The 25,477-nt window shown below is 40.8% G+C and overlaps 1 protein-coding gene across 2 annotated transcripts in view; it reads left to right on the forward strand.

Annotated features, from left to right (window-relative positions):
* The first annotated feature begins 414 nt into the window (after nucleotides 1-414).
* Nucleotides 415-25,477, forward strand: part of WWTR1 (WW domain containing transcription regulator 1) — a 120,218-nt gene continuing 95,155 nt past the window's right edge. The window contains exon 1 of one of the 2 annotated variants that reach the window (XM_074963787.1): nucleotides 415-1,748. In XM_074963787.1, coding sequence (XP_074819888.1) covers nucleotides 1,333-1,748 — 416 coding nt within the window. In that variant the 5' untranslated portion in view covers nucleotides 415-1,332. The remainder of the gene's footprint in view (nucleotides 1,749-25,477) is intronic. The other variant, XM_074963786.1, reaches the window with a different exon arrangement.

Below are 25,477 nucleotides of genomic sequence, written 5' to 3' on the forward strand. Positions count from 1 at the left end.
CCGCTTGGCTTTGTTATTCGGACATTGGCCCGACGCTGCAATCGGGGCTGGTATAGCAGACCGGGGGAGTCTGTGCCCTTCTGCGGCTCCCGTAGGGGCTCGGCGGGCCGATCTCTCTTTACAGCCGACCAGGCGGCACCTTTGCTCCGCCTAATAAGGCCACTCGTGCCTTCAAGTGTTGCAAACTGAACCAACCCCGCCGCTGGGGACTCTGAATGAAGAGAGCCCCGCAGACCTCCCCTGTCTCACCCCCGAGAGCCTCTCCTCGCATAGCTGAGACTCCAGGACGGCTTGCGGAGGCTGGCGCTCGGAAGGGAGGAGAAGGGGGCGGGGCTCGGGCTGCCCCGGGCACCCTGCTCATGAATAATGCCGCTCCCCAACTTTTTGCACCGCCTTATTCTCAGGCTTGAGCATTTTTCACAAAGTTTGTTTGGGACAGTCCGAGACTGGGAGCAGCCGCGGCGCAGCCCCCGTAGCGCAAAGCGCCTTGTGCGTCAGGCTTAGGCAGCCTGGATTGTGAGGATGTGAGGGCAGAATCACCCCCAGCCTTCCAATTCGCCCTTGCAACGCGGTGCCAGCGCAGAAGAAGCAAAGTCCTGATCCTGCCCGCCTCTGCAGCTGGGGGAGGAGGAGGCGGAGAGCCAGCGACTCCGGCCCGGATCCGGGCACTGGTGGTAAATAGAACGTTCCCCGGGTCCCCACGTTCGGATTCGGAACCTCTCCGACCTCCCCCCTCCCCCGCGTGCCTTGCTCCCCGCTGGAATCCGGACAGCAGCGAGCTCTCGCCCGGTGACAGCCGCGAGAACTCTTCCTTCGCCCTTTAAAGGAGCCCCCTCCTCCTCCCAGGGAATTGCAGCAAGTAGCCAAAGTTTCAGAGAAAGTTGCATAACTTTGCGTGGGGTCTGACTCGGATGCATTCGATCGTGCGAGATACAGATTCGTGTTTGAGGGGACTGGCTCGGACCCCTTGCTTGGTCTGCTGCTGGGTGTCCGGACGCCGGGCACTTGAGGGAGGGGTGCAGTGACGTTTTGTGGGGGGCTGGATTGAAGTGCCTTTATCTGCTGCTGATCGCCCAGGGCCTTGTAGGATACAGGCATTTGGGGGGCACTACCTGCACCCCTCATTCGCTGATTGTCCTTCCCCTGGAGGATATAGACTCGTTTGTGCGGGTGCTGCCTGGGACCACCCCCCGGTCGCTGCTGACTGCCCACCCCTTGACGGGATACAGACTCGTTTTTAGGGGAGACCTGCCTTGGATCCCTGATCCGCTGCTGATTCTTTGCCTCCCGTGGGGAAGTTTGTTGCATTGAGCTCGTGCTGCGGGGCAGAAGATGAACCCTACTCCCGTCCCTCCGCCGCCGGGGCAGCAAGTGATCCATGTTACCCAGGACCTGGACACGGAGCTCGAGGCGCTCTTCAACTCGGTCATGAACCCCAAGCCCAGCTCCTGGAGGAAGAAGATCCTGCCCGAGTCCTTCTTCAAGGAGCCCGATTCGGGCTCGCACTCCCGCCAGTCCAGCACTGACTCGGGCAGCCACCCGCCCCGGCTGGCAGCCGCTGGTGCCCAGCATGTCCGCTCGCACTCCTCGCCCGCCTCCCTGCTAGGCGCCGGAGCCGGGGCCACCCCCAGCCCGGCTCAGCAGCACGCTCACCTCCGCCAGCAGTCCTACGACGTGACCGACGAGCTGCCGCTGCCGCCCGGCTGGGAGATGGCCCTCACCCACACGGGCCAGAGATACTTCCTCAAGTAAGTGGGGCCCAGGGTGCCCTGGAGACCCGGGCGGGGCGAAGGGGGCTGGGGGCAGCTGTAAGGACAGGGCTGAAAGAGACCTTGAGCCCGCTGTTCGTTGGGTGTGGGTGGGGAGAGGAGGTTAAAGGGGCCTTGCACCGGCTCTGGGGGGAGGGGGTCCTTGGGCCTGCTATGTGTGTGTGGAGGAGTGTAAAAAGGACCTTAAACTGGCTGTGTAAGGGGGTGTGTAAAAGGGATCATGGGCTGGCTGGGGAGGGGAGGACGGACAGGTGGATGTAAGAGGGACTTGGGCCAGGGGCAAATGAGGGCTTTTACTAAATTCCGTATAGGGAATATTGATGATGGGGGCAAAGGAGATTCTTGGCACTGGGGCAGGGTGTGGGGATAAAGGGACCCTGGGGTTACTGGCTGTATAAAATGAAGTTAGTCATTGCCATATTCCTCTGTGTTGACACATTTCAGAGTAACAGCCATGTTAGTCTGTATTCGCAAAAAGAAAAGGAGTACTTGTGGCACCTTAGAGACTAACCAATTTATTTGAGCATAAGCTTTCGTGAGCTACAGCTCACTTCATCGGATGCATACTGTGGAAAGTGTAGAAGATCTTTTTAAACACACAAAGCATGAAAAAATACCTCCCCCCACCTCACTCTCCTGCTGGTAATAGCTTATCTAAAGTGATCACTCTCCTTACAATGTGTATGATAATCAAGTTGGACCATTTCCAGCACAAATCCAGGTTTCCCCCCCCCCCCAACCCACTCTCCTGTTGGTAATAGCTTATCTAAAGCGACCACTCTCCTTACAATGTGTATGATAATCAAGGTGGGCCATTTCCATGACAAATCCAGGGTTTAACAAGAACGTCTCGGGGGGGGGGGGGTAGGAAAAAACAAGGGGAAATAGGCTACCTTGCATAATGACCCAGCCACTCCCAGTCTCTATTCAAGCCCAAGTTAATTGCATCCAATCTGCAAATGAATTCCAATTCAGCAGTCTCTCGCTGGAGTCTGGATTTGAAGTTTTTTTGTTGTAATATCGCAACTTTCTTGTCTGTAATCGCGTGACCAGAGAGATTGAAGTGTTTTCCGACTGGTTTATGAATGTTATCATTCTTGACATCTGATTTGTGTCCATTTATTCTTTTACATAGAGACTGTCCAGTTTGACCAATGTACATGGCAGAGGGGCATTGCTGGCACATATCACATTGGTGGATGTGCAGGTGAACGAGCCTCTGATAGTGTGGCTGATGTTATTAGGCCCTGTGATGGTGTCCCCTGAATAGACATGTGGGCACAGTTGGCAACGGGCTTTGTTGCAAAGATAGGTTCCTGGGTTAGTGGCTCTGCTGTGTGGCACGTGGCTGCCGGTGAGCAGTTGCCTCAGGTTGGGGGGCTGTCTGCAGGCAAGGACTGGCCTGTCTCCCAAGATCTGTGAGGGTGTTGGGTCATCCTTCAGGATAGGTTGTAGATCCTTAATAATGCGTTGGAGGGGTTTCAGTTGGGGGCTGAAGGCGACGGCTAGTGGCGTTCTGTTATTTTCTTTGTTAGGCCTGTCCTGTAGTAGGTGACTTCTGGGAACTCTTCTGGCTCTATCAATCTGTTTCTCCACTTCCGCAGGTGGGTATTGTAGTTGTAAGAATGCTTGATAGAGATCTTGTAGGTGTTTGTCTCTGTCTGAGGGGTTGGAGCAAATGCGGTTGTATCGCAGAGCTTGGCTGTAGACAATGGATCGTGTGGTGTGGTCAGGGTGAAAGCTGGAGGCATGTAGGTAGGAATAGTGGTCAGTAGGTTTCCGGTATAGGGTGGTGTTTATGTGACCATCGTTTATTAGCACTGTAGTGTCCAGGAAGTGGATCTCTTGTGTGGACTGGACCAGGCTGAGGTTGATGGTGGGATGGAAATTGTTGAAATCATGGTGGAATTCCTCAAGGGCTTCTTTTCCATGGGTCCAGATGATGAAGATGTCATCAATATAGCGCAAGTGTGTGCAGGAGAGTGGGGTGGGGGGAGGTATTTTTTCATGCTTTGTGTGTATAAAAAGATCTTCTACACTCTCCACAGTATGCATCCGATGAAGTGAGCTTTAGCTCACGAAAGCTTATGCTCAAATAAATTGGTTAGTCTCTAAGGTGCCACAAGTACTCCTTTTCTTTATGTTGACACAGAAGCTGGTTGGGGGGAGGTTAGTTACGGGGTCTCTAAGGTGCTTGCCAGGGCTTGATGACGAAGGGGGAAGGGATAATTGGCTGGTTACCATATTTCTCACATGTTGATGCTGAAGTGGAGATAGCAAAGGCTATGGGATGGGATGGTTGCCAATGGTCTGATGTAGGTTGTTGAAACTCAGAAATTGGTGTGGGTGCCATGGAGAAGTTTATGAAACTCTCACAAGCCACATACGCGTAGAGACCACAGAAATCACAGAGAGACATTCTACAGATCACTCCATTTTAAGGAATTTCATTCAGGAGGACCTGGGCACACCCGTTTACAAGTGAGTCTATAAGGAATGATGAAGTTGCCTAAAGGCTGGGCCGAATATGGATAGGAGATAATTTGCCATTTGTGAAGTTTCTGTATCCTGTAGGCTTTTTTGTTTTTTGTTTTGTTTTATCTCCTTGACTTGCAAATTATCTTGACTGTTGGTACTGAAAAAGAGACATTTACGTAGATTACCACAGTCAATTCACTCCACCATAATACAATTGTCATGGTTTGTCACATGATTTTTTCATGATAAATTTATCAAAGGACTCTTGGATGTAAATAGGATGAGAAAACTTAATCAAGAGCAAGAGAAAAATATAGGTATGATTGCTTTCATGATCTCAGGTGAGTATATGCTGTGTTGCAGGCATTAAAATATGACCTAAATGGTATCACAGGTTAAATGTTGCAGTATATTAACATTTATTTCAGTGAGATATAAGGTTATCCTTTCCCATTGTTTCCACATAAATTAGTATTAATGCACATGCATTCAAATAAACTAGGTTAAATAACTGAGATAGAAACTCACAAAAATGAGGGTCTTCAGATTAAGTTGCTTTAGTGTCCTTAGTTCAATCCTTTATTAACATAGTCACAACAACATGATCCTTTATTAGACAGTTCTGTGACACTACAAAAATAATAAAGTTACCTTGCGCATTGATAACACTTTCCATCAGTATATTGCTAAGTGCTTTACAAAGGAGGTAAGCATTATTATCCCCATTTCGCAGATGGGGAAACTGAGACACGGAGAGGTGAAGTCACTTGCCTAAGGTCAGCGGGCCAGTGGGGGAGCCAGGAATAGTACCCATGTCTCCTGAGGCCTAGTCCAGTGCTCTATCTACTAGGCTGCACTACTGTGCTTTTCTGTAGTGCTTTCTATCTGAGAATCCAAAAGTACTTTACATTCTCTAATTAAGCCCCACAGCACTCCTGTCAGGTAGGGAAGTGTTATCCCCATTTTGCAGAAATGAGAAACAGGCATAGGGTAGTTTTGTGACTTGCCTATGGTGAATGTCTGTGGTAGATATAGGAACATAACCTAGGCCTCCTGGCATTAGTTACAAGGCCTTTCTTCATATCTTGGGTGGCTTTTGAAAATTGAAAGTATTTCTGCAATGCAACTGGTGTAAATTATAATTTTAGCTTCCATATCTTTAGTGACATTGGATGCTTCCTTATACAAGTGAATTTTTTTTAGACATATGTATGGCAACATCATCCAGTATCTTTTTGGTTAATAATTCTGGCCAAAAGAGTATTATATTTTGTTTCTGACATCGACATCAAACTGGTGCATAGTAGTGAAGCAGGCCTGATAATCATTGTATTTATTTTGGTAAATTTCTTTTAATAGATTCATTCCTGTACTCCAGAGTTCATTGTAAACAAAGTGGTAGAATATTCAGTTTGTAAACAGTCAGTGACAGAAAACCTTGTTAATGTAACAAATACATAGGAATAGTGTGGGAGTTCAACTGTTCAGGCTGCAGGAGATCTATATCCATTTAGCACAACTTCCCATCAAGGGAAATAGGAAGCTCCTTGAGCTTGAACCCAGCCATGACATAATATATGCCATCTGTATCAACAATGTATGAGAGGGCTAGAAGTAAAGGTAGTGAAGATTGTATTCTGCAGAAAATCAGTGACATGGTTTTATGATGATTTCATCACTTGACCACTTTGGAACCTGAGGATGATTCCAGAACCCCCAACCCAAACCATCTATGCACTTCCCCTGTGGAATTGAGGTCCCACCTTTGGTTGTACTCCAGGTTACTGTGAAACATGAAAATACACCTTCCCTATTCTGCCATTTTATGTTAATCTACACTGGTGATAACATTCTGATGGCTCAAATAAGCATGCATCTAAGGTCTGAGCCTGTGAGTTATTGAGTGCTCTGAGTTACCACCTAAGGTAACTTTCAGAGTAGCAGCCGTGTTAGTCTGTATTCGCAAAAAGAAAAGGAGTACTTGTGGCACCTTAAAGACTAACCAATTTATTTGAGCATAAGCTTTTGTGAGCTACAGCTCACTTCATCGGATGCATTCACCTAAGGCAATGGGAGACTTTGTCACTGGGTATCTTTCAGGATTAGTTCCCAAGAGAGTTTCCAAGCAATGACAAAGCTATAGAAAGAAGGAAAAGATTAAAAAGAGACTGATAACAGCACTGTAAACAATCACCCTTAAATACAGGTTTTTCTGTTAATACCTGTTAGGACTCAGCCAACAGGTATTTTCAGGTTTTGGCTGATGGTGGCATTAAACATGATGAGTTACTATACTTCTGTCAGCAATCTGGCTTTTGGTTAACATCAAAGTGATCTCCTGTGCTCTCACCTTCACCCGTGCTGTGCGTATAATGCTGACCCAGCTGCAAATATGGCTCCCGTGCAAAACCAGTATTTACAATTTCCCATCATGCTTCTATTTTTACCTGGGAAAGAGAATTTTACATGGGAGCACACAAGTCCATTTGCTGCAGATGACTGTCCACTTCTTAAGTTGCACTTCTTTTCTTTAGTATTCTACATTCCATTTAATAAATATCAAAAGTTATGATAAAGTGTAAAAAGCAATGTGTCATTTAGGTGGCCTAGTTATCCGGGAGCAGTACTTACTTATCATTATTCATTTTGTTCATCTGATCTTAAAATTGGTTGTCAGCTATACCTCCAAGCCCATGTCACACAGTTGTGACACACAGAGCTACTCATATTCAGCCAAGAAAACCCCACAAAGTTAGATGCATTCCTGCTGTATAGGCCAAAAGAGTATGGCCCTCATCTCCTGCACATGTAAGCCCGAATAAAAATATCTTCTATATTTTCTCCTATAACAATAATAAAAAGAAAATCAGGACAGGTTTTGGGGAATTTTGTTTTGTTACATTACTTAGTGCTTTATTTATTGTACTTTTTAAAATGGGCGTGTCTTGGTTCACAGTTTACTATTCTTTCCTTTAATTAAGGTTTACATTGTGTGAATCGCTGTCTAACCTGGAATCTTTTGTGTGTGTGTGTGTTGTGGACTTTTTGTTTGTTTGTTTGTTAGGGTTTTATTTGTCCAACAGAATTTGTTAATCATTAAATTGCTGGGTTTTTTTATTATAATTAAAAATCTGTGGAATGAAAGTTGTTATATGGCAAAGTGGTATTTTTTTTAGGATAACACCTAGTTATCTAAAAATCAATTTTTAAACTATCAAATATTACCACTGAGTATAATATATTTGAGTGAAAATAATATTTGTTGGAGAAATCCTGATTTAAAATAGTCTTAAATGATGTTTCTTAAGAGCCAAGTGAAAAATAATCTGTAATGTCAGAGACAAGTAATAAGATTGGTCAGTCAGATTAATTTATTTTAAAAATGGTTTTGCTCAGACCGCATAAATAAGGTTAACTTTGTGTATTCTTAGAGGCTATCTTTTCAAAAGTTTACATTGTCATCCAGCCTTCAACATTTATTTGTGCAGAGTCATTGGCATAAATCAGTTGTGAGGGAGAGGAGCAGAAGGAAGTTCGAACAGCAAAAATAAAATTGTCCTACTTTTATCAAAGCACATTATATTTTTGTATATGTTAAGGTTTTTAATGTAAATTCAGCATATATAGATATCTATCTATCTATATTTTCAAGATGATTAAATGAAAGTAATGGTGGAAATGTTAATGAACAATAAATTTTGGTTAGCTCTGCTGACCAAGAACCAGCTATGACTTGTAGAGATCGCAGTCTTGCATGTTAATTCCTGTAGGGGTGTTCTGGCTATGACTGGAAGAAACATAAGTAGCCCCAGGACCGCTCCACCCTGTAATTATATACCAAACCACAGAAGTGGGGGGATGGAAAGCAGACTAATAAACACATTCACTCATGCAGTAATGTTCTCTAAAACATTTTTGCTGTGTGCGCATGTGTGGAAAAACCGTAAGTGTGATTTTTCTTCTAATAAAGAGGATTTCTGGAAAGATAGGCATGCCTGTGCATGGTCATTTTTTCAGTACATGACATTATCAATTTCATATTATTCAACATGCAGAAATGTGTCTGTAGTAATAAGGATTCTTCAGCTAGTACTTATTTCCACTTATGGTATTATTTTTATAGGAGGCATAGCCTAATATTTCAAATGAAGTCTAAGGTTCAAGTGTTTTCTCTTTGTGTGTTCAGTGTTTCTGTTTGGATTGTGATTTCATTTCCAGGGGATAAACAGGTCTGCATAGAGTACAGTTTTTGCACTGAACAAATTTGTGGAACTGGTTGCAACTTTTATCTTTACCATTGTGTATTTCAAAAAAGTGTTATAGTAAATACTAGCAGTTTAAAGTAAAATTTACAAGTAAAAGCTTGCTCAGGGAAAAAGAAGTGTAATTGTTGGTAGTGTTTCGTTTATATGGCATGCCCCAAGTTTTCCTTCCAGTGCCAATGGGGGGCTGGAAGCTTGATTTCACATCTGGTCCGTTTTATATTATTGAGCATGTGCATGGAGTAGGGAAAGGGAGAGGAGATAGGAAGCAAAAGGAGACAGTATAATTATGCTTTTTCCAAAAAGGACCAACAAGATGTATAGTATTAAAGGCAGTTATTATACATACATATTTTCCTAATACTACTTTTCCATAGCAAATTCCAAAGCAATTTCTGAAAGTGCCATAGGGATTACTATTTATTATTGTTTAGTGCAGACAATGTACTCAGTGCTGTACAGTACTCACAAATAAAACTATTTGCCCTAATGATTGTAAGATGTTTGTTAGTTCCAAAAGGGAGAGAAGTAATATAAACCTTACAATCTCTCTATTAAACTGGGTTCCACAACAGGAAAAAAAATAGTGTCCTTGTACTACAGTATTCTGCAGTAGTTGGTCCCAAACACTATGGGCCTGTCTACAGCAGGGAACAATATAAATGTATTTAAACTACTGCCAACCACTGATGTAAAAGTGCAGCAACACTGTGGCTTACTTTGGTATTAATGTATAGTGTGATGGTGTTAGGCAAGAGGTCATACATATTCACTATTTTTAATTTTGTGATTTAGAAAGCTACTCACTTTTTGCAATGCCTCTTAGAGTATTTCATTCATGCTTTGGAATCTAGGTGCCTTTTCCCCATCTCTAGTGACTGTCCAGGTAGAAGGTAGAGTGATTCCATGACAGTTTTCTGAATGAGTAGGGGATAATCCTGGTCCCCTTGCCAATGTCCCCTCTCAATAAAAAAGGGGTTATAATGTCCCAGGGTGTATGGTATCTATTTCTGAGTCCACAATGGCTGCTGTATACAATCAATGTGTGTATTTAACTACTTTACAAAGTCCTTTATAGGTATGAAAGTTTTGATACAAAACCAAAGTTTATTCTATGACAATTCAAATATGTCTGACTTTTATTAACAGAGAATTTGAGTGTCGAAATGTATGCATCAAAACTAAACAGATCTGATGACTCTGGTAATTGATGAAATACAGTCTATACCATTACAGTAGTTTTCCTAAATATATGCTAAAGTACCTTTCATTTAAGATCAGGTTTAAGAGTAGTATCACTTTAATATCTAATGCATTACTTATCATGAGTCTATGGACCAAATTATTTTCTTAGTTACACTGGTGTAAATCCAGAGTAACTTCAATAGCCTCTCTGCAGCTGAGAACAGAATTTGACTTTATCTCTCCACTTTCATGGGGATGGACTTGAGCTACTGAGTATTTTCCATTTCTAATTTCTGTGATTTTTAAGAGTGGTAGCCGTGTTAGTCTGTATCAGCAAAAAGAACGAGGAGTACTTGTAGCACCTTTGGGTCAGACCCTCATTTTTGTGCAAAACCTGGGAGACTGGGCTGTGCCCAGGAGAGATACACTGCAATCCAATAGGAGAGGCAAACAATCCATTGATATAGTTTAAGAAGCAGGTGGTCATACATAACCCCACAGTCAGTTCATTCAGTTCCACATGGAGAACACTTACAGGATCAGGAACAGCATAGTCTATAGATTCCATTGATTTGGTAATTTGTAGTACCATACACAAAAGAAAATCCAAGTGAAATTTGAAAATTGATTCTCTTAACCAAAGTTTGATAAGGTGCAAATCGCAAAGTCCTTTATGGTTTGTCTAATTAAGGACTAAATAAGGACTTCAGGATTTGGCTTTGTATTATTTGAAGAAGATTGTTTGTTTGTTTTGTTACAGTGCAAACAAAATATCTTTTACACTTGCAACAATGAAGAGTTTTCTCTGTGTGTGTGTGTGTGTATACACACACAGGCACACACACATTTAAACTTGGTTTGAAAAAGTCATTATGAAAAATGTAATTTAAGTTCAGTAGAGATAATATTTGGGAATCAATCATGAGAAACCTTAATACATTTCTTTTGCAGGCCAGTAACACTGGTGCTGGAAGTTATGATAGAAAACACTAATAAAAGCTGTAGATGGTGGGCCATATTCTGCCGACAGTTACACATTTGGAACCCTACTGTGTTCAATGTGGTTGTACGCAAGTACCGGAAAACAAAATTTGGTTTTTTGTGTTTTAATAGTAACAAATGAGAATTCCACTGCTCAGAAAAATGTGCAACTGTATTTTCACATACATACTCACTTTTCACATCTTGAGTTTGAGCACCTAATTTGATTATAGTTAGACTTGAAATAATTTAATTTTTATGGTAAATAGAGGTAAATGTCAATTTCATTGTACACATAAACCAACAAAAAATATTTCCATTGATAACCGAAATTTACAGATAGGCGAAGTAAAAAATGTGGAGCTTGAGAACTTATTAGAGTTTGATATAAGGCTCTGTATATTTTGACATGTAGTATTGACAATTTTTTGTTTTAATGTTTATAAAACTTTAACTTTTTGAGTCTCAACATCTGTCATTATATAATTATGTATAAGAACATCTGATCCTCCCCATGATTTCATGTAACTGTGCAAATTTAAATTGATAAAATTTGAAAAAAAAATTAAACCCCATAATTTTGCACAAATGTGAAAATTGATAAAAAATTGAAATAATGCTTAAAAGTAAAATCAATATTATCTAACAAAATTATAAAAAAATAAAAGTTGAATTCTGCCAAGCCTAATTATGGTCTTCGGGCAAATAAATTTAATAGTAAAAATTGTAGGTATAATATGTCCGTTTACTCTTGGAATAATACTCTTTAGTACAAAGTCCTTAAACTTCTTGTCTTGCATGAAGGTAAAACTGACTTTCTGGTAGTTTTAGGTACTTTTCCCAGCTAATAATGGTGTTTAAAGGTAGTCTACATATATCTCACAAATTGCAAAGAGTACATTGCCAGGGTTGCATTTGCTTGTATAAACATGTGAGTTAGTAGGGATGGTCAAGAATAATAGAATAGAACAGGAAGGAAACTTCATGAATGATTATTCAAAAGCTTACACTAGTTTCCCGAAGACTAGTTGTTGAGTGTAGTCATCTTACATTTTATATGTCTCTTTTATGTTTGTGTAATTTTTAAATGTATTACACAGTGTATACAATATATATGGTACAGGCAAACTTCCATACAATTAATGATAAAGTGCATTGCATGAGGGAGATTGGCAGGGACTTGGTAGTTTGCTGATTGTGTTGCTTTGGTTGATTTCCAAGTTTTAAGAAATTAATTTTCAAGCCAAGTGTTACCTCCGAAACATTGAATTGAAGAACTGAAAAACTGCAGTAGGTTCTCCCATGCATATAGATTAATTAGAAATAAAACATGTTTTATAAATATAGTTCGTTTTTAGGCCCTTTTTATTTGTATTGCTGCAAAGGTGTGCAATTAGTCAAACTACAGAGAATATAAAAGAGAAAATAGTAGAAAGTAGTAAGTAAGATACAGGGACATCAGGTATCAGCTAGCTCTTTTTAATTTGTTATAATCCAGTCAAGAGGGTATAAACTTGGATAAGCTTCACTATTGTAAATTATAGAGTTGCTTAACAGGACAAGTAACAATTTGTCTTCAATTATATCTTCGCTTTAGGTGAGTTGTCCTGTTGAACTACTGTGAATGTAAAATCTCTTTTATTAATGAGGTCCATTGATCTAAAGTTTAGTCATTTTTAATTTAGCACATGCACCATTTCATTATAGGTTTCAGAGTAGCAGCCATGTTAGTCTGTATCCGCAAAAAGAAAAGGAGGACTTGTGGCACCTTAGAGACTAACACATTTATTTGAGCATAAGCTTTCGTGAGCTACAGCTCACTTCATCGGATGCAACATTATATTAATTTTGTGGCACTCAAATTGAACTTTACACTCAATGTAAGAAAAAAAGGACATTTATATTCAAAGGTGCACTAATTTAATTTTAAATAGGCTTACAATAATACCTTCAGTTAAAGTGGTGCAACTTCAAATATAGACCAGACCTAAATTCACTGTAGGCGCCAGATCCTGTGAAGTGCTCTCAACTCTCATTTACTTCCTGTTGAATTCAATGGAGTTGGGGGTTTCTCCACTTTGTAGGAGCACTTGGTATCTTGCAGGATCAGGGCCTGTGTTGACTCTTTGAAAAAGCTATACTCACAGGAACATGTTTCCACCAATATCACACATGCAAAAGTAATTGTTCTTTGTGTTTATCTGTAGCTACATTTTAATAATTATTGAGCTGTGGTGATTATTAACCAAGCTTATGTTTAATTCTAGGTGTTGAAGTGGATTCAAAATCATTAAAGGAAATTTGATACTTTCAGTTGCTCAAATGGGAGACAAAAACATTTTCAGGTTAACTTAAAAACTTTTCAGACTTTCAAACTAAATGAAAAATGGCAGATGAAAACATTATGGTTTAGTAGCACAACATTTTGTAATTATTACCAAGAGTTTAATAATTCAGAATTTGAAGCAATGTTTTTAATTTCACCTCATAATTCGCCAGATGTTAGTTAGCAAACTATTATTTGGGTTAAACATTTTGAATTGACAAATCATTGGAATATACAAGCATATTATGAAATTTGTAACCATTAGTTATGAAATTTGTATGCAAAGGTATAATAATAAATCAGTCATGTAGATTGAATTATAATGGCAATACTCTTATAGCAGAAACCCAGAGGCAATTAAGAAACAATGTCTAGCGTTCATAGGCCATGTCTACACTATGGGACTAGTGGCATAGCTATAGAGCTGTAGCTATTCCAATATACCCTGTAGTTTAGACACGACCTACAGTGACGGAAGGGGGTTTTCTGTCACTGTAGGAATGCCACCTTCCCACGTGACAGTAGCTAGTTTGACTGAAGCATTCTTCTGTCAACCTAGCTGCATCTACACCGAGGGTTAGGTCAGTGCAGCTACAGCACTCAGGGGTGTAAATAGCTATATCAACCTAAATTGTAAATGTAGACCAGGCCTTAGAAAGTCCTTTTGAAAGCTGTTTGACATCTTGTTGACTGAGAGGTATCTATTTTGGGTCTTGATTTGAGAGCTGCTGAATAGAGCAGAGTTTGGAGTTCTAAGGTAGTGTGTTTGTAAGCTGACTCCACAGAGCTGTTGCAGCTGAAGTGACAGATCATATTTACTGACACTGGTTATAATTGGACTATTTAACAATGTCTGTTTTGTATACTAAGAGCAAGGGCTGCCAAATGTAAGATTAAACATACAATTATAGTTTAGAGTTAAATGAAAAGAAGGAATATGCATAACAAATAATATTTAATTCCATTGAAATATAAGGTTTCTTTTCCAAAGGCATATATGAATACTTAGAGTAGATGCTTTTAAAATCACATTGTTTCACTGGAGGAAATTGTAAATATGTGATCTGATTAGTTAATTCATTTCTCTTCATGTAAGAGGGGAAGGGGGGTGAGGTGGGGGGCGGAAGAGGTAGTGGGGAAGGAAGGGGAATGGGATAGGGCAGGGAAGAGAAGGGGATAGCGGAATGGGGTGGGGGATATGGAGGGAGGGAGAGGAGGAAATGGGGAGGGGGAAGCAGGAGCTCTGCATGTAGCAGCTGGGGCCCCCCGGGTAAGCTGGCCCAGCCCCCCCTCCAGTGGGTACCCCTGCCACAGGTACCTCCTCCAGTGCCCTCCAAATAACCCCTCCGGCATCCCCCAAATGCCCTTTCCAGTTGCTCTTCCCCTGGCAGTGTCCTCTATTTGGGAACTTGAAATATGGTAACTTTAGGAGTTGCTCTGTTCTCACGGCCTTGGTTTCCGGAACTGGTGAGAGTGAGTCCACTCTGCCAGCAGCCGCCTGCCCCCTGGGCTGGGCACCAGGCTCGTGTGGCCAAGTTCAGAGTTCAGTCTGTGTGACCCTGAGCCCGGAAGCCATGGGGCTGGGGTAGGGCAGCCAAGGGGAGAAAGGGGTGATTCCGCTCTGCGCGCAGGGAGTGTGGGGAGAGTGACCCGGTTGCAATGGCAGGTCCCCAGGTAGCAAGCTGAGTGTGAGTGGGCTGCTGAGAGCCGGGTACCCAAGAGGAATGAGTACTCCAGGGAGCACCCTGGGGAGCATCTCATGGCAGCCAGGTTCCGTGGGCAGCGGTCGGCTTCAGGGGGTGTTGCTAGCCAGCACCGAGCTCCTTCAGGGCAGAGGCAAGAGCATGTTGGGGCGCCGCTTGAAGTTGTGCCACCAGCTCTGCCTGGGAGCACTAGGCTGTGCAGAGGCGGCCTGGCTCCGGGAGCACGGCAGGGAGGTCTGCTGAGCGGGCAGCCAGCCAGTACTCCGGCTCCCACAGCATGGAGAGCCGGGGGGGCCTGAGTGGACTAAGGCCACTCCATCAGCTTCTGATCTGCTGGCTCCTGGCAGGGTGCGACGGTTTTCAAACTGTGGGGCACATTCCTCTAGGGAGGCGCACTCCACAATTTGAAAACCTCTGTGCTAAATGGAAGGCAGAAATCGGGGAGGGGGGGGAGGATATGATTGCTTCCCCCAGGGACTAAAATGCTTATTTATGACTCTGCTGGAAGTTCCAGCTGAAGATGGCTAAACATGAGCCCTGCGGTAGGCCTCAGAAATATTGCCAAGAAAGGTTTTCTTGGGTGAAATATGTGAGAAACCTATCACTGAGGGCTTGTCTACACTCAGAAGTTGCTCCAGTTTAACTTAAATTCGTTTAACAATGATTTATTTTAAAACCAGTGCAAATCCCTGTGTGGATACTCTTATATCAGTTTAAAACTGGTTATATCTGTTTAGCTTGCACCTGTAAATGTAATGGCACAAGTAAAACTGATTTAACCAATAGAAGATCCATTCCAGTCCAACATTTATATGATTCTAAGTGTCTGCATGCAGAGTTGCACGACTTTAGCTCACTTAGTATAAAATTGCACATTTAGTGCAACTTTGTCTGTGGGTTAGGCCTAAAGTCCTTGTGTGTATTGAATGGATGACACCAATCACCTATGTATCTATCTGTTGGTGTCAGCAGGAAATTTGATTGCTCCACATACAGTAGTGTTCAAAACAAATATCAGCTAGTACTTTTTTAAAGGGAGAAAAACCTGCAAATAGATATTGTATGCTGAAGGGTAACAAAAATAAAGCGACTGTTCAAATACCTTTTACATATTTTCATACTATTAACCTAGAACACTAAACTTTTTGTTTGGGATCATTCCAGAAAATGTGTACTTGACCTAACTAAAGGAGTAAAGGATTTATAACTCATTTGGGCTAATCAGAATAAGAAGGGAGAAGTATCAGTATGGGATTTTTTTGGTTTTTTAAAATCTTTAGTGAGTTGGTGTTACCAACTTTTAAAACTCACTAAAGTGATATGAGCTGATTGAAAAGAAAATCTCCCTGAACACCTCAACTCTATAATGCATAAATAGGCTACAGTATGCAGGGTAATCTGCTGAACCCAAATGATAAATGTGTCTGATTTCAACTGTCTGACTATGTAGAGACTACACAGTCTGTCATTTGCAGCTCTCTGCTGTTTTCTCTCTCAAATCCTGATGGAAGAGCCAGTGGTTAGGCTTGACTCGTTTCCTGTTTTAAGTATGCTTTGGATGAAGTTGAAAACCTGTTTATTTCACTCAGTCTGCTCAGCCTTACCCATAATTCCTTTACTTTGATTATGGAGGTTATTATAGGACAAGAGCTTCTTTGTAACAAAGCATATATAGTACTCTGGGGCCTAGCGTGACTAGAAGATATAAATTGTATGGAAGCAATTAAACTACAAGGAAATGTCATGTGGGCTGAATTTAAACGTACAGACTTGTGGCATTGATTAATTTTTTTCTCATTTTATTTAGAGAGGGGAGAGTGATTTTTTTTTTTTTTTTTAACATTTGGTTAAATCAAAATCCAGACCCAGTGTTATGTTAATGCCTGTGCCCGGCATATGAACTCTTAAATAATGTAAATCTTAGGGAAATTATACTATAATTTAGTATTTCTTTCCTATGATAATTTGTAAAAGGCAGATGTGGCTCCAGCAGTTGAGGAGAGCCTGTTTTTTTATTTTTTGTTAGTTTGTTTTCTGGTTTTTTTGTTTTTTAAAAATATGTTGCTTTCTGAACATAATTGTGCCTGTGCTTGTATATTCTTCCCTTATTTGGGAAGCTGAACAGAGCTTACTGCAGTTAGACTAAACTTTTACAGTGACATCTCCTTATGCTCAGGGGTTCTGGAACAATTTTTATAGTGGGGGTGCTGAGAGCCATTGAACCAAGCTGTAAACCTCTGTGTATAATGGAAACTCCTTCAAGCTGGGGGCACAGTAGCACCCCTAGTTCCAGCACCTATGCTGATGCCTTCTTAGTTTTCTGGGGCAGGGTTTTCATTTCTGTATGGAGCTCTTCTAAATATTGACTTTTCCCAATTCCTCTACGGATTGAGCTTCTCTGACTGTCCAGTGATTCATCCAGTAGAGGATAAAAGTCACCCAGTCATAGTGAGTGGCCCAGTTACGCTCCACACTATTATTAATCCTACTGTTCCACTCCATCTTTTTTCTTCCAAGGTCAGCTTTCCTGTTTCACTCACTCTCACCATTTCTATTCAGTATGCCTCATTCCCATTTTTCAAGTGTTTAGTGAGCCATAAAAAGAAAGGCCTCACAAAATGAACTTGAAATAGAAGTTCTTAATCAAGAAGTAATTTATATTTTTTTAAGTCTGTATTTTTTTAAATTGGAATATAATATGTTTTTAATTTGGTAAACTGTAAGATGTCTCATAACTTCCTAAAACTTCAAAGGACATTTACTCTCAGCTGTACAAATCTGAATAATATGTTTTTTTTTAGCTTTAAGCGTTCAAATGCAGTTTGGTAAACCTAAACATAACAGTATCCTGGAGGATGGATGGCCCAGTGGTTAGGGTGCTAGCCCTGGGCTGTAGGAAACATGGGTTCATTTTCTGCTGTGCCTTGGGCAAGTCACTTAGTCTCTCTATGACTCAGTTCCCCATTTGTTAAATGGGGATAATTGTGCTTTGCTACCTCACAGGGGTGTTGTAAGGACAAATACATTAAAGATTAGGAGGCACTAAGATACAATGGTGATGGGGGCATAAGTACCTAAGAAAGATATAAAAGAAAGATAGGTTTCAGAGTAGCAGCCGTGTTAGTCTGTATTCGCAAAAAGAAAAGGAGTACTTGTGGCACCTTAGAGACTAACAAATTTAATTGAACATCCGATGAAGTGAGCTGTAGCTCACAAAAGCTTATGCTCAAATAAATTTGTTAGTCTCTAAGGTGCCACAAGTACTCCTTTTCTTTTATAGAAGAAAGATAGCATTCATGAGTATCAGAAATTGGAATGGATTAGAAATTGACTAGCCCAGTGTCCTTGTCTACTGTCAAAGTCAGATTCAAGACTCACTGAATTTTTCAGACCACTCTGTTTATTAGCAAAGCGCTTTGCCAGTGCACCCAGATATATGTGAGCCCCCTGCAAAAGCTCAAGCTAACTTATTTATACAGATAAGCCAAAGCCAATTTAACATAGGAGACAAAAGGAAGCAGAAACTGACAAATATACATAAATATCTTATTTGCATACTAACATTTATCAATCTCCTAGCTCAGTAGGAGCTCTAAGTTAATTAGTTTGAGGACCCATTGTCTCACACTCCTTAATGTTTCTCTTCCTGACAACTATATTTCAACAAACCTTTCAAGCAGCATTTCTTTAATGAATTATAATTTCAATATAATTCATTCTACTTTCACACTACGGAAAACTAAACAGACACAATGGATGGTAAATTGTCTCCGTTATAAAAGATAAAATGCAGCCTGAAGTGGTGGTATCTTTTCCGCAGAGCCCCCATCCCAGGATTCCTGGAGGTGGAGCTGGTGCTTCTACATGAATGGCCCTAACCTAGATCCCCAGGGATCGATGAGGTTGATCTCATGGCCTTCTCTGAAGGTGGCACTTCCTTGACAGGACAGAGATTTCCTCCACCAGAGGCACCTCCTGTAGGATTATTTTTAGAAGCTTTAGCATGTTCTGTGCAAGCTATGATACTTGTCTTGAATGCATCCTGTTATAGAACAAAACAAACTGCTTATTTGAATTCAGAGTGATAGGAAGAGACTTGATTGAAATAAGAGGAAGGCACTTTCATAAAATATGTTCATACCACTGGTATTTAATAGGATCATAAAATACATTGCTGATTATGGATTCTATTTTTAAAGGACTCCGTACCTGGCTAATAGCTTTGGGAATTTAGTTTGGGGTACGCAAACTGGGTAGTTGGTCATCTAAATATGTGTTTTGTGATTTATGTGCATAAATGTGGTTTTCTGTATGCATCAAGTTGTGGTTGTCAATGCGGAATCTGCTTTTCAAAACTTTATCAAAATATGGGATTTCTAAAAACTTCCAAAGAAACAGTCATTTCCACTTGAAACAGGCATGGCTTGTCCAGATAATTGGACAAGTTGGACAAAAGTAATTTTTCCAGTTGAAAGTTAGTTCTTGTATAACTTGTGCTATTGCCTAAACCTTGTAGAAAGTCTGATATAGACATTCTCTGGACCATCCCTTTGCAGCTCCTGTCCCATAATCCACCTAGAATAGACATTACGGAGCTCAAACAAAGCGGGCTTTGCAGCAGTAAATGCATTTACTACATTATACAGCCTGCATTACATGGCCAGTACTGTACAGCATTGTCTGGGACTACATTAAAAGGTCAAGATTTTCAAGCTGACAAGACTAGAATTTAGTGTGGGAGTTCTTTACAAAAGGTTTTATTCTTTCCAATTTTGGTTTTGACACTACATTTTCCTAATTGTTTTGACATTTTACGCATCTTATTGCATGCTTACGCAGACAGAAGTTTAACTGTGCTTGGAAATAAGGATGGGAAAAATGCTTTTTTGCACGTTCATATTACTTCACTGCCCATGCTTAGGTTAAGAACGAATAGGCAAGGTGAAGTTAATCTGAATAAAAAACGATGGACCAGATTCAGCCTATAGGCAGGCACATGTGTTTGTGCACGTGCAATATATAATCCCTGTGCCAGCAGGGGCAGCTTTGCTAATGGAAGATAGGTGGTAGAGCCACTGACCCTTCTACTTCTTTCCCTCCAGGTCCAGGTGGAGGGCAGCTTAGTTAACAGCCCAGGGCTTCACGATAAGTGCTAGAGACGTGCTGAATCAGTTCATTTCCCAGCTAGCCTGGCCACAGTGTCTCCCAACTTGGTGTCACCCAGTTTGTAGGTTGTACCTATCATCGAAATGACTTTTTTTTTTTTAAGAAGGGGTGTGAGGGTCTACTTGTTTGATCATGTTTTACATTAAAAATTTAGATTTCTGTCTACGCTTGGGCGACACTATGGTGACTGGAGAATCAGTGAAATGATGACATCAGAAGAATCAAGAGAGTGAAACTGAGCAAGTAGAGGGGAAGGGATTTTGAATTTGGTGTTTAAAACACTTTTTCTTTATATAACACATTTAATTCCAGTGCTTGACTAATATTTTCCAGAAACTAAATGTGTTAAAGATTCAACACTTATGCTCATTTAATAAATGTTGAAGAGCTCACAGTATATATGCTTTGAGCATAGGGTTGCCAACCCTCTAGGATCGCCTTGGTGTCTCCAGGATTTAAAGATTAATCTTTAATTAAAGATTATGACGTGATGAAACTTCCAGGAAAACATCTAACCAAAATTGGCAACCCTATAGACTGAGCATCTAGGAGATCTTTTGGCAAAGCCAGGAAAGACCAAACTTGACACTCCTGATATTCCTAAAGTTTAAAAAGAAAGAGAGAAAGAACCTCCCAGACTTTAAAGCAACAATAAAATGCCTTCTTTAAACATAATATCGAAACAGAGATGGGCACAAGCCCAATTTAAAAAAAATCTTTTTCAGGTCAACTTTAAAGTCTGGCTGTTGAGAATTCCTGGAGGAATTTGGTACTATTGGGTAATTTTTGACTTTGAGTATATTCTTTCCCTGTAAAATGCAAGTATTTTTCAATTCTTTATTGACAATTTATTCACAAACCCAAACAATTGAGAGTTAAATCTGGGTTTCAGAGTTATTCTGATCTATCTTGTCAAGGCCTTTTTAGAGAATTGTTAGTTCAAGGACTATTGACGTGATCAGCTGTAACAGAGACTCCGTTGCAACTGACTCAGCAGGAATACTACACAATAAGATATTACATTTTCCACCCTTGGGAGCAGTGGTTATTGTTTTTACCTTGCATTTAATTTACATCTGGAGAGGGGAAACAAAGCTATGTGGAAAGTTTGAGACATGAATTGACAAATGGCTTTCTGTAATTTCTTTTAAGTCCTCTTTTTAGTTGGCCGAACATTTTACTTTTGAATTAATAGTCCTATTTAGGGGTTGAGGTTTTATTAAAGTATTTTTTTAAAAGACACTATCAGTTGAGGCTTTGTTTGATCAGTGCTGCTGAACTTTTTCTTGTTCTTTATGACTGTTTATCTTAAAAGGCAGTGGGAAAAAACAAGCTGTAATAGTAAGGCACAGCCTTAACAAATCACGTGATCTGATAGGTTTTTAAAATTTATTTATCGTCACTACAATCTAATGAAGGTATTGTAAAACATTTAACTAGATAAACTGCCTGATACCAAGAAACATTAATGTTGGAAAAATGGCATTACAAAATAAAATTGGTTAGGTGTGTTGTAGCTTTTTTTCTGTTACCAGCAAAGAGTTTGATTCCACAAATCCTTACTCAAGTGAGCTATGCCTATTCAGGCACATAGTCTCATCGACCCAGACTACTCCTGTGAGTAAGAATTTCTCACCTGAGTAAGGGATTACAGGATTGGATCCAGAGTGGGATGCAGTATCCCATAGAAAGTACTCCCTCCCTTCTCGTTCCAGAAGTGGAATATAGCTTCCAAAACTTTGAGTTTGAATGTATGGAGTTAGCATCATATTTTCCCCCGACAGAGAGAAGTTTGTGGCTTCACAGAAGGGCTATGGGTCTAGGCTTCGTACATGGACCCTGTGTAACTGTGAGGCTATCCAGCAGAGGGGCTAGACCCTCTGCTTTGTCCCCTGAGTTACCTTTCCCATCCTGGCTGAATGGTTTGGTTTGCTGACGATCCATTCTGCCATTGGCTCCCCCCAGGGGTGAAAGTAATTTAAAGAACTTACCGGTACTCTGGAGTCCTGAGCAGGGGGGCATGGCCTCAACCGGAAGAGGCATGGCCCAACCGGAAGAGGCGGGGCCTTTAAATACCTAGGCCCTTTAAATCAAGTTTAAAGGCCCCAGGGCTCCAGCTGCAGCTGGGAGCCCCTGGGGCCTTTAAATCACCCCCGGAGCTCCCAGCAGAGGCAGCTGGGAGCCCTGGGGTGATTTAAAGGGCCCCAGGCTCTGGCCACCGCTACCGCAGCGGAACTCCGGGCCCTTTAAATCACCGCCGGAGTCCTGTTGCCGTTACCCCGGGGCTCCGGCAGCGCTTTAAAAGGCCCGGGGCTCCGGCCGCTGCAGGGAGCCCGGGGCCCTTTAAAGCGCGAGCCTGGGGAAGCCGGTCCGGTCTGACATGGCGTACTGGCTCTTGCCAGTATGCCATACCGGAGCGGACCGGCTTACTTTCACCTCTGGTTCCCCCACTGTGTTTTCATCCTGTTCACCTTTCCATATGTGTGACGAAGACAAAAGAGTAGAAATCAATGCTGTTCCAAGAGTGACTTTGCTCCAGATCTACCTTCTTCCTAGCAAAGGCTTGACCCATACTGATATGTGAGGATCCGCCCACAGTACGTGCATGTGGCAGTTTTTCATTGGGCTTACAGGAGAGTTGGACTCAATCTTTATCTTGCAAACTATAATGTCTAATGTACTTCTAATGATTTACCAGTTTTACAGATAGCCTAATCCTTAGGTCATGCATGAGTTATATGCAATATTTATCTTCCTGAATTCCCTGAATCCATTGAAGCAACCCATCTGAAAGCTGAATTCCCATTCCCAACAAAGGCACTGCTTTCTTCCGGGGTGTGTGCACTCAACTTGAGGCATCTGAAAGGGGACTATTTTTCAGAGAGCAGGTGCTCAGCACTTTCTGGAAATAATCAGGGTCTTCTAAGGTGACTCTCGTAGAGCACGCAAAATCACTTTTCACTCTTGAAAATGTAGGCTATAGGACTTAATCCTGAGTGATGCTGAGCCCCAGACCTAATGTGGACTTCAGCTAACGTTGTAGAGGTTCAACATTTGTCAGGATAAGGCACGAAGGGTAGTTTTCAAATTAAAAAATTCCCTTCTGTTTTTTCGTTATTTTTTGTAACAGTAGAAGTGTTTGGTTCCATTTGGTAGAAGCTGTTGAACTAGGAAAACGAACGCTAATGCTCCTATCCTGGGGATGGTCAAGCTTCACCTGGCAAAAAGAAAAGGAGTACTAGTGGCACCTTAGAGACTAACCAATTTATTTGAGCATAAGCTTTTGTGAGCTACAGCTCGCTTCATCGGACCAGGTTTTGTTAATTTAAATATACCTGTGGGCAAGATGAATGAGCTGACTTTGTCACTGAGACCTTCTTTCCGCTTCCCCAGTCGTGGAATAGGTCAGATAACTCCTATTCAATAATGGCTAGAATGCAGATTTTTTTTTTCTTTTTCCTGGCTTCTACTTATCTAAGCAGGACTATTCTGATTTGAAGGATTCTATCTAGATTTTTTGGCCCCCAAATTGATTTACCTTTGTAGGTTTTTTTTTTCCCCTGGTGCGGTCTATGTCTCTCATTTCCCCAGTAGAATTCTCTTTGAAATGGAATCTTCAAATAAAAGTTTAAAAAAGAAAATTCATACACACAGTTGACTTACTCCTAACATAACAGGGATGATCATTAATGCTAGGAATATAGCACTGGCCCAAGAAAAGCAGTGCTATCACAGCATGGGGACGCCACTTAATTTGTTAGAACCAAGCATAAGTAATTAATTTAATTATTTTAGGCTGCTTGAAAGATCAGCCTAAAAATGTTAACTGGTACTTTTAAAATTTGTTTTAAAGTGGAGACTTCATATTAATGAAAAAATGTCAATTATACTATCTTATAAAACTGTTTTGATCAATCATATGTATTTTTTTGTTAAGTAGCCTTTATTTTCAGGATTTCTCTGTGAACATTTAATAAAAGGTAAAGAAAAATTAAGTAAAAGTAGAATGAAACGGAGGCAAAATATTATGCATAAAGTTTCTGTTCTTTAGGTTTCAGAGCAAATATAAAATCATCCTAATGCAGCAGCAGAATGATGATCAAGGCTGGATCTGTGCCAACAACATGTTGAAACAGTAGTACAGGAATGTGGAGAGTTTAATGGCAGGCCACTGCTTTTAGCATGCAATACCCTATGAGTGCACCTGCAGGTTATGGTGTTGATCATCACATTAGCTTGGGGGAATAAAAACTTTAAAATTCCCAAATTATGGTTGCTGCAACACTTTGAACTTGACTGGCAAAAAGTAGAATGCTTCAATAGCTAATTAGTCTGAATGACTTAATTTATTACCCCAAGATTAATCACTGAAATGTTGGCAGTACAGTTTTCTCCTTTAATGCTACATAATTGTTGTAAAATTCTTGAACTGTAACTTTTTTATGCAGACTTTTGTGATTTGAAACAATTCCTGCCTTTTCAAAAAGTAAATGGTGAGAGTGAAAAGAGCATATGGCAAATTTTAATAAAAGCATGATTTTCATTCCATCATAATAACTAGTACTATATCACCAGAAGTTATTAGTTGTGGTTTCATATCTATTTTTCTCCCTGCATCTTTAGTCTATCAAATCATTGAAAGTAGACAATAGCGAAGATAGAATGAGGTTTCAATTTGTGACATCTCTAGAGTTATGGGAAGTGTCATTAAACTTCAAACTAACAATGACCTATTTTGAAGGCTTTATAACTTGCTCATAAAAATTAAGTTTGGGCTAACAGTTGTCAGAAAAGTGAAGGGTATTTTCCTGTGTAAGCAAATCCTAACAAAGATTGATCAACTTCGTTACATTACAGCAATGTAAATGAACAAACAAACTCAACCCCCTCCCCCCGATATGTGCTTGGGAGTGGGAAGGTTGAGTAATTGACACTTAAACAGCTTTGCAAAAACCTTTAGTGTTAAGGGTGCATAATGTACAAACTGTTTATTACACATTTGTTATAATGACTTATTTTGCTGTGCATGCAATAAAAATATTACAATACACAATATAATATATATACAGAGCCTCATGCTGCAAACATCTCAAACTACTTCATAGTATAATAACATCAAAAATAAATCAACATATCTAATCCATACTGTAAATTGCAAAGAAAAGGTTTAATTATACTCGTAAAAGTACTGAGGATAGAACTTCTCAGAATCCCTAGTGGAAGAGAGGCAGTGAGGGAGACATAATGTGTGGCAAAAACTACATTCACAGGCTATTACATTCTTGACATAGAGCACCGAAAGCTTAACTTTATTCTTACCTCACCCAGTTGTCTATATATTCCTGAGCAATTCATACTTTTCTTTTTATCCTCTTTTCACAATGGCATATGCGAAGGATGGAGAGATGGCCGTAACTTGGAGTTTCGTAATTTGTATTGTTTGTGTCACAAGCTATAGTTGCCGCCTCTATGAATTTGTTCGATGGAACAAACTCTGCCATCATGTCATTGCATTACTATCACATTTGGGTGAAGATCATGCTGTGCTGCATTATCATCACCTTGTGATGTAGCATAATAATGTGCTGACAGTTTGTGGGCCCCAAA

This window comes from Natator depressus, chromosome 9, assembly GCF_965152275.1.
Source record: "Natator depressus isolate rNatDep1 chromosome 9, rNatDep2.hap1, whole genome shotgun sequence".
Classification (NCBI taxonomy): domain Eukaryota; kingdom Metazoa; phylum Chordata; order Testudines; family Cheloniidae; genus Natator; species Natator depressus.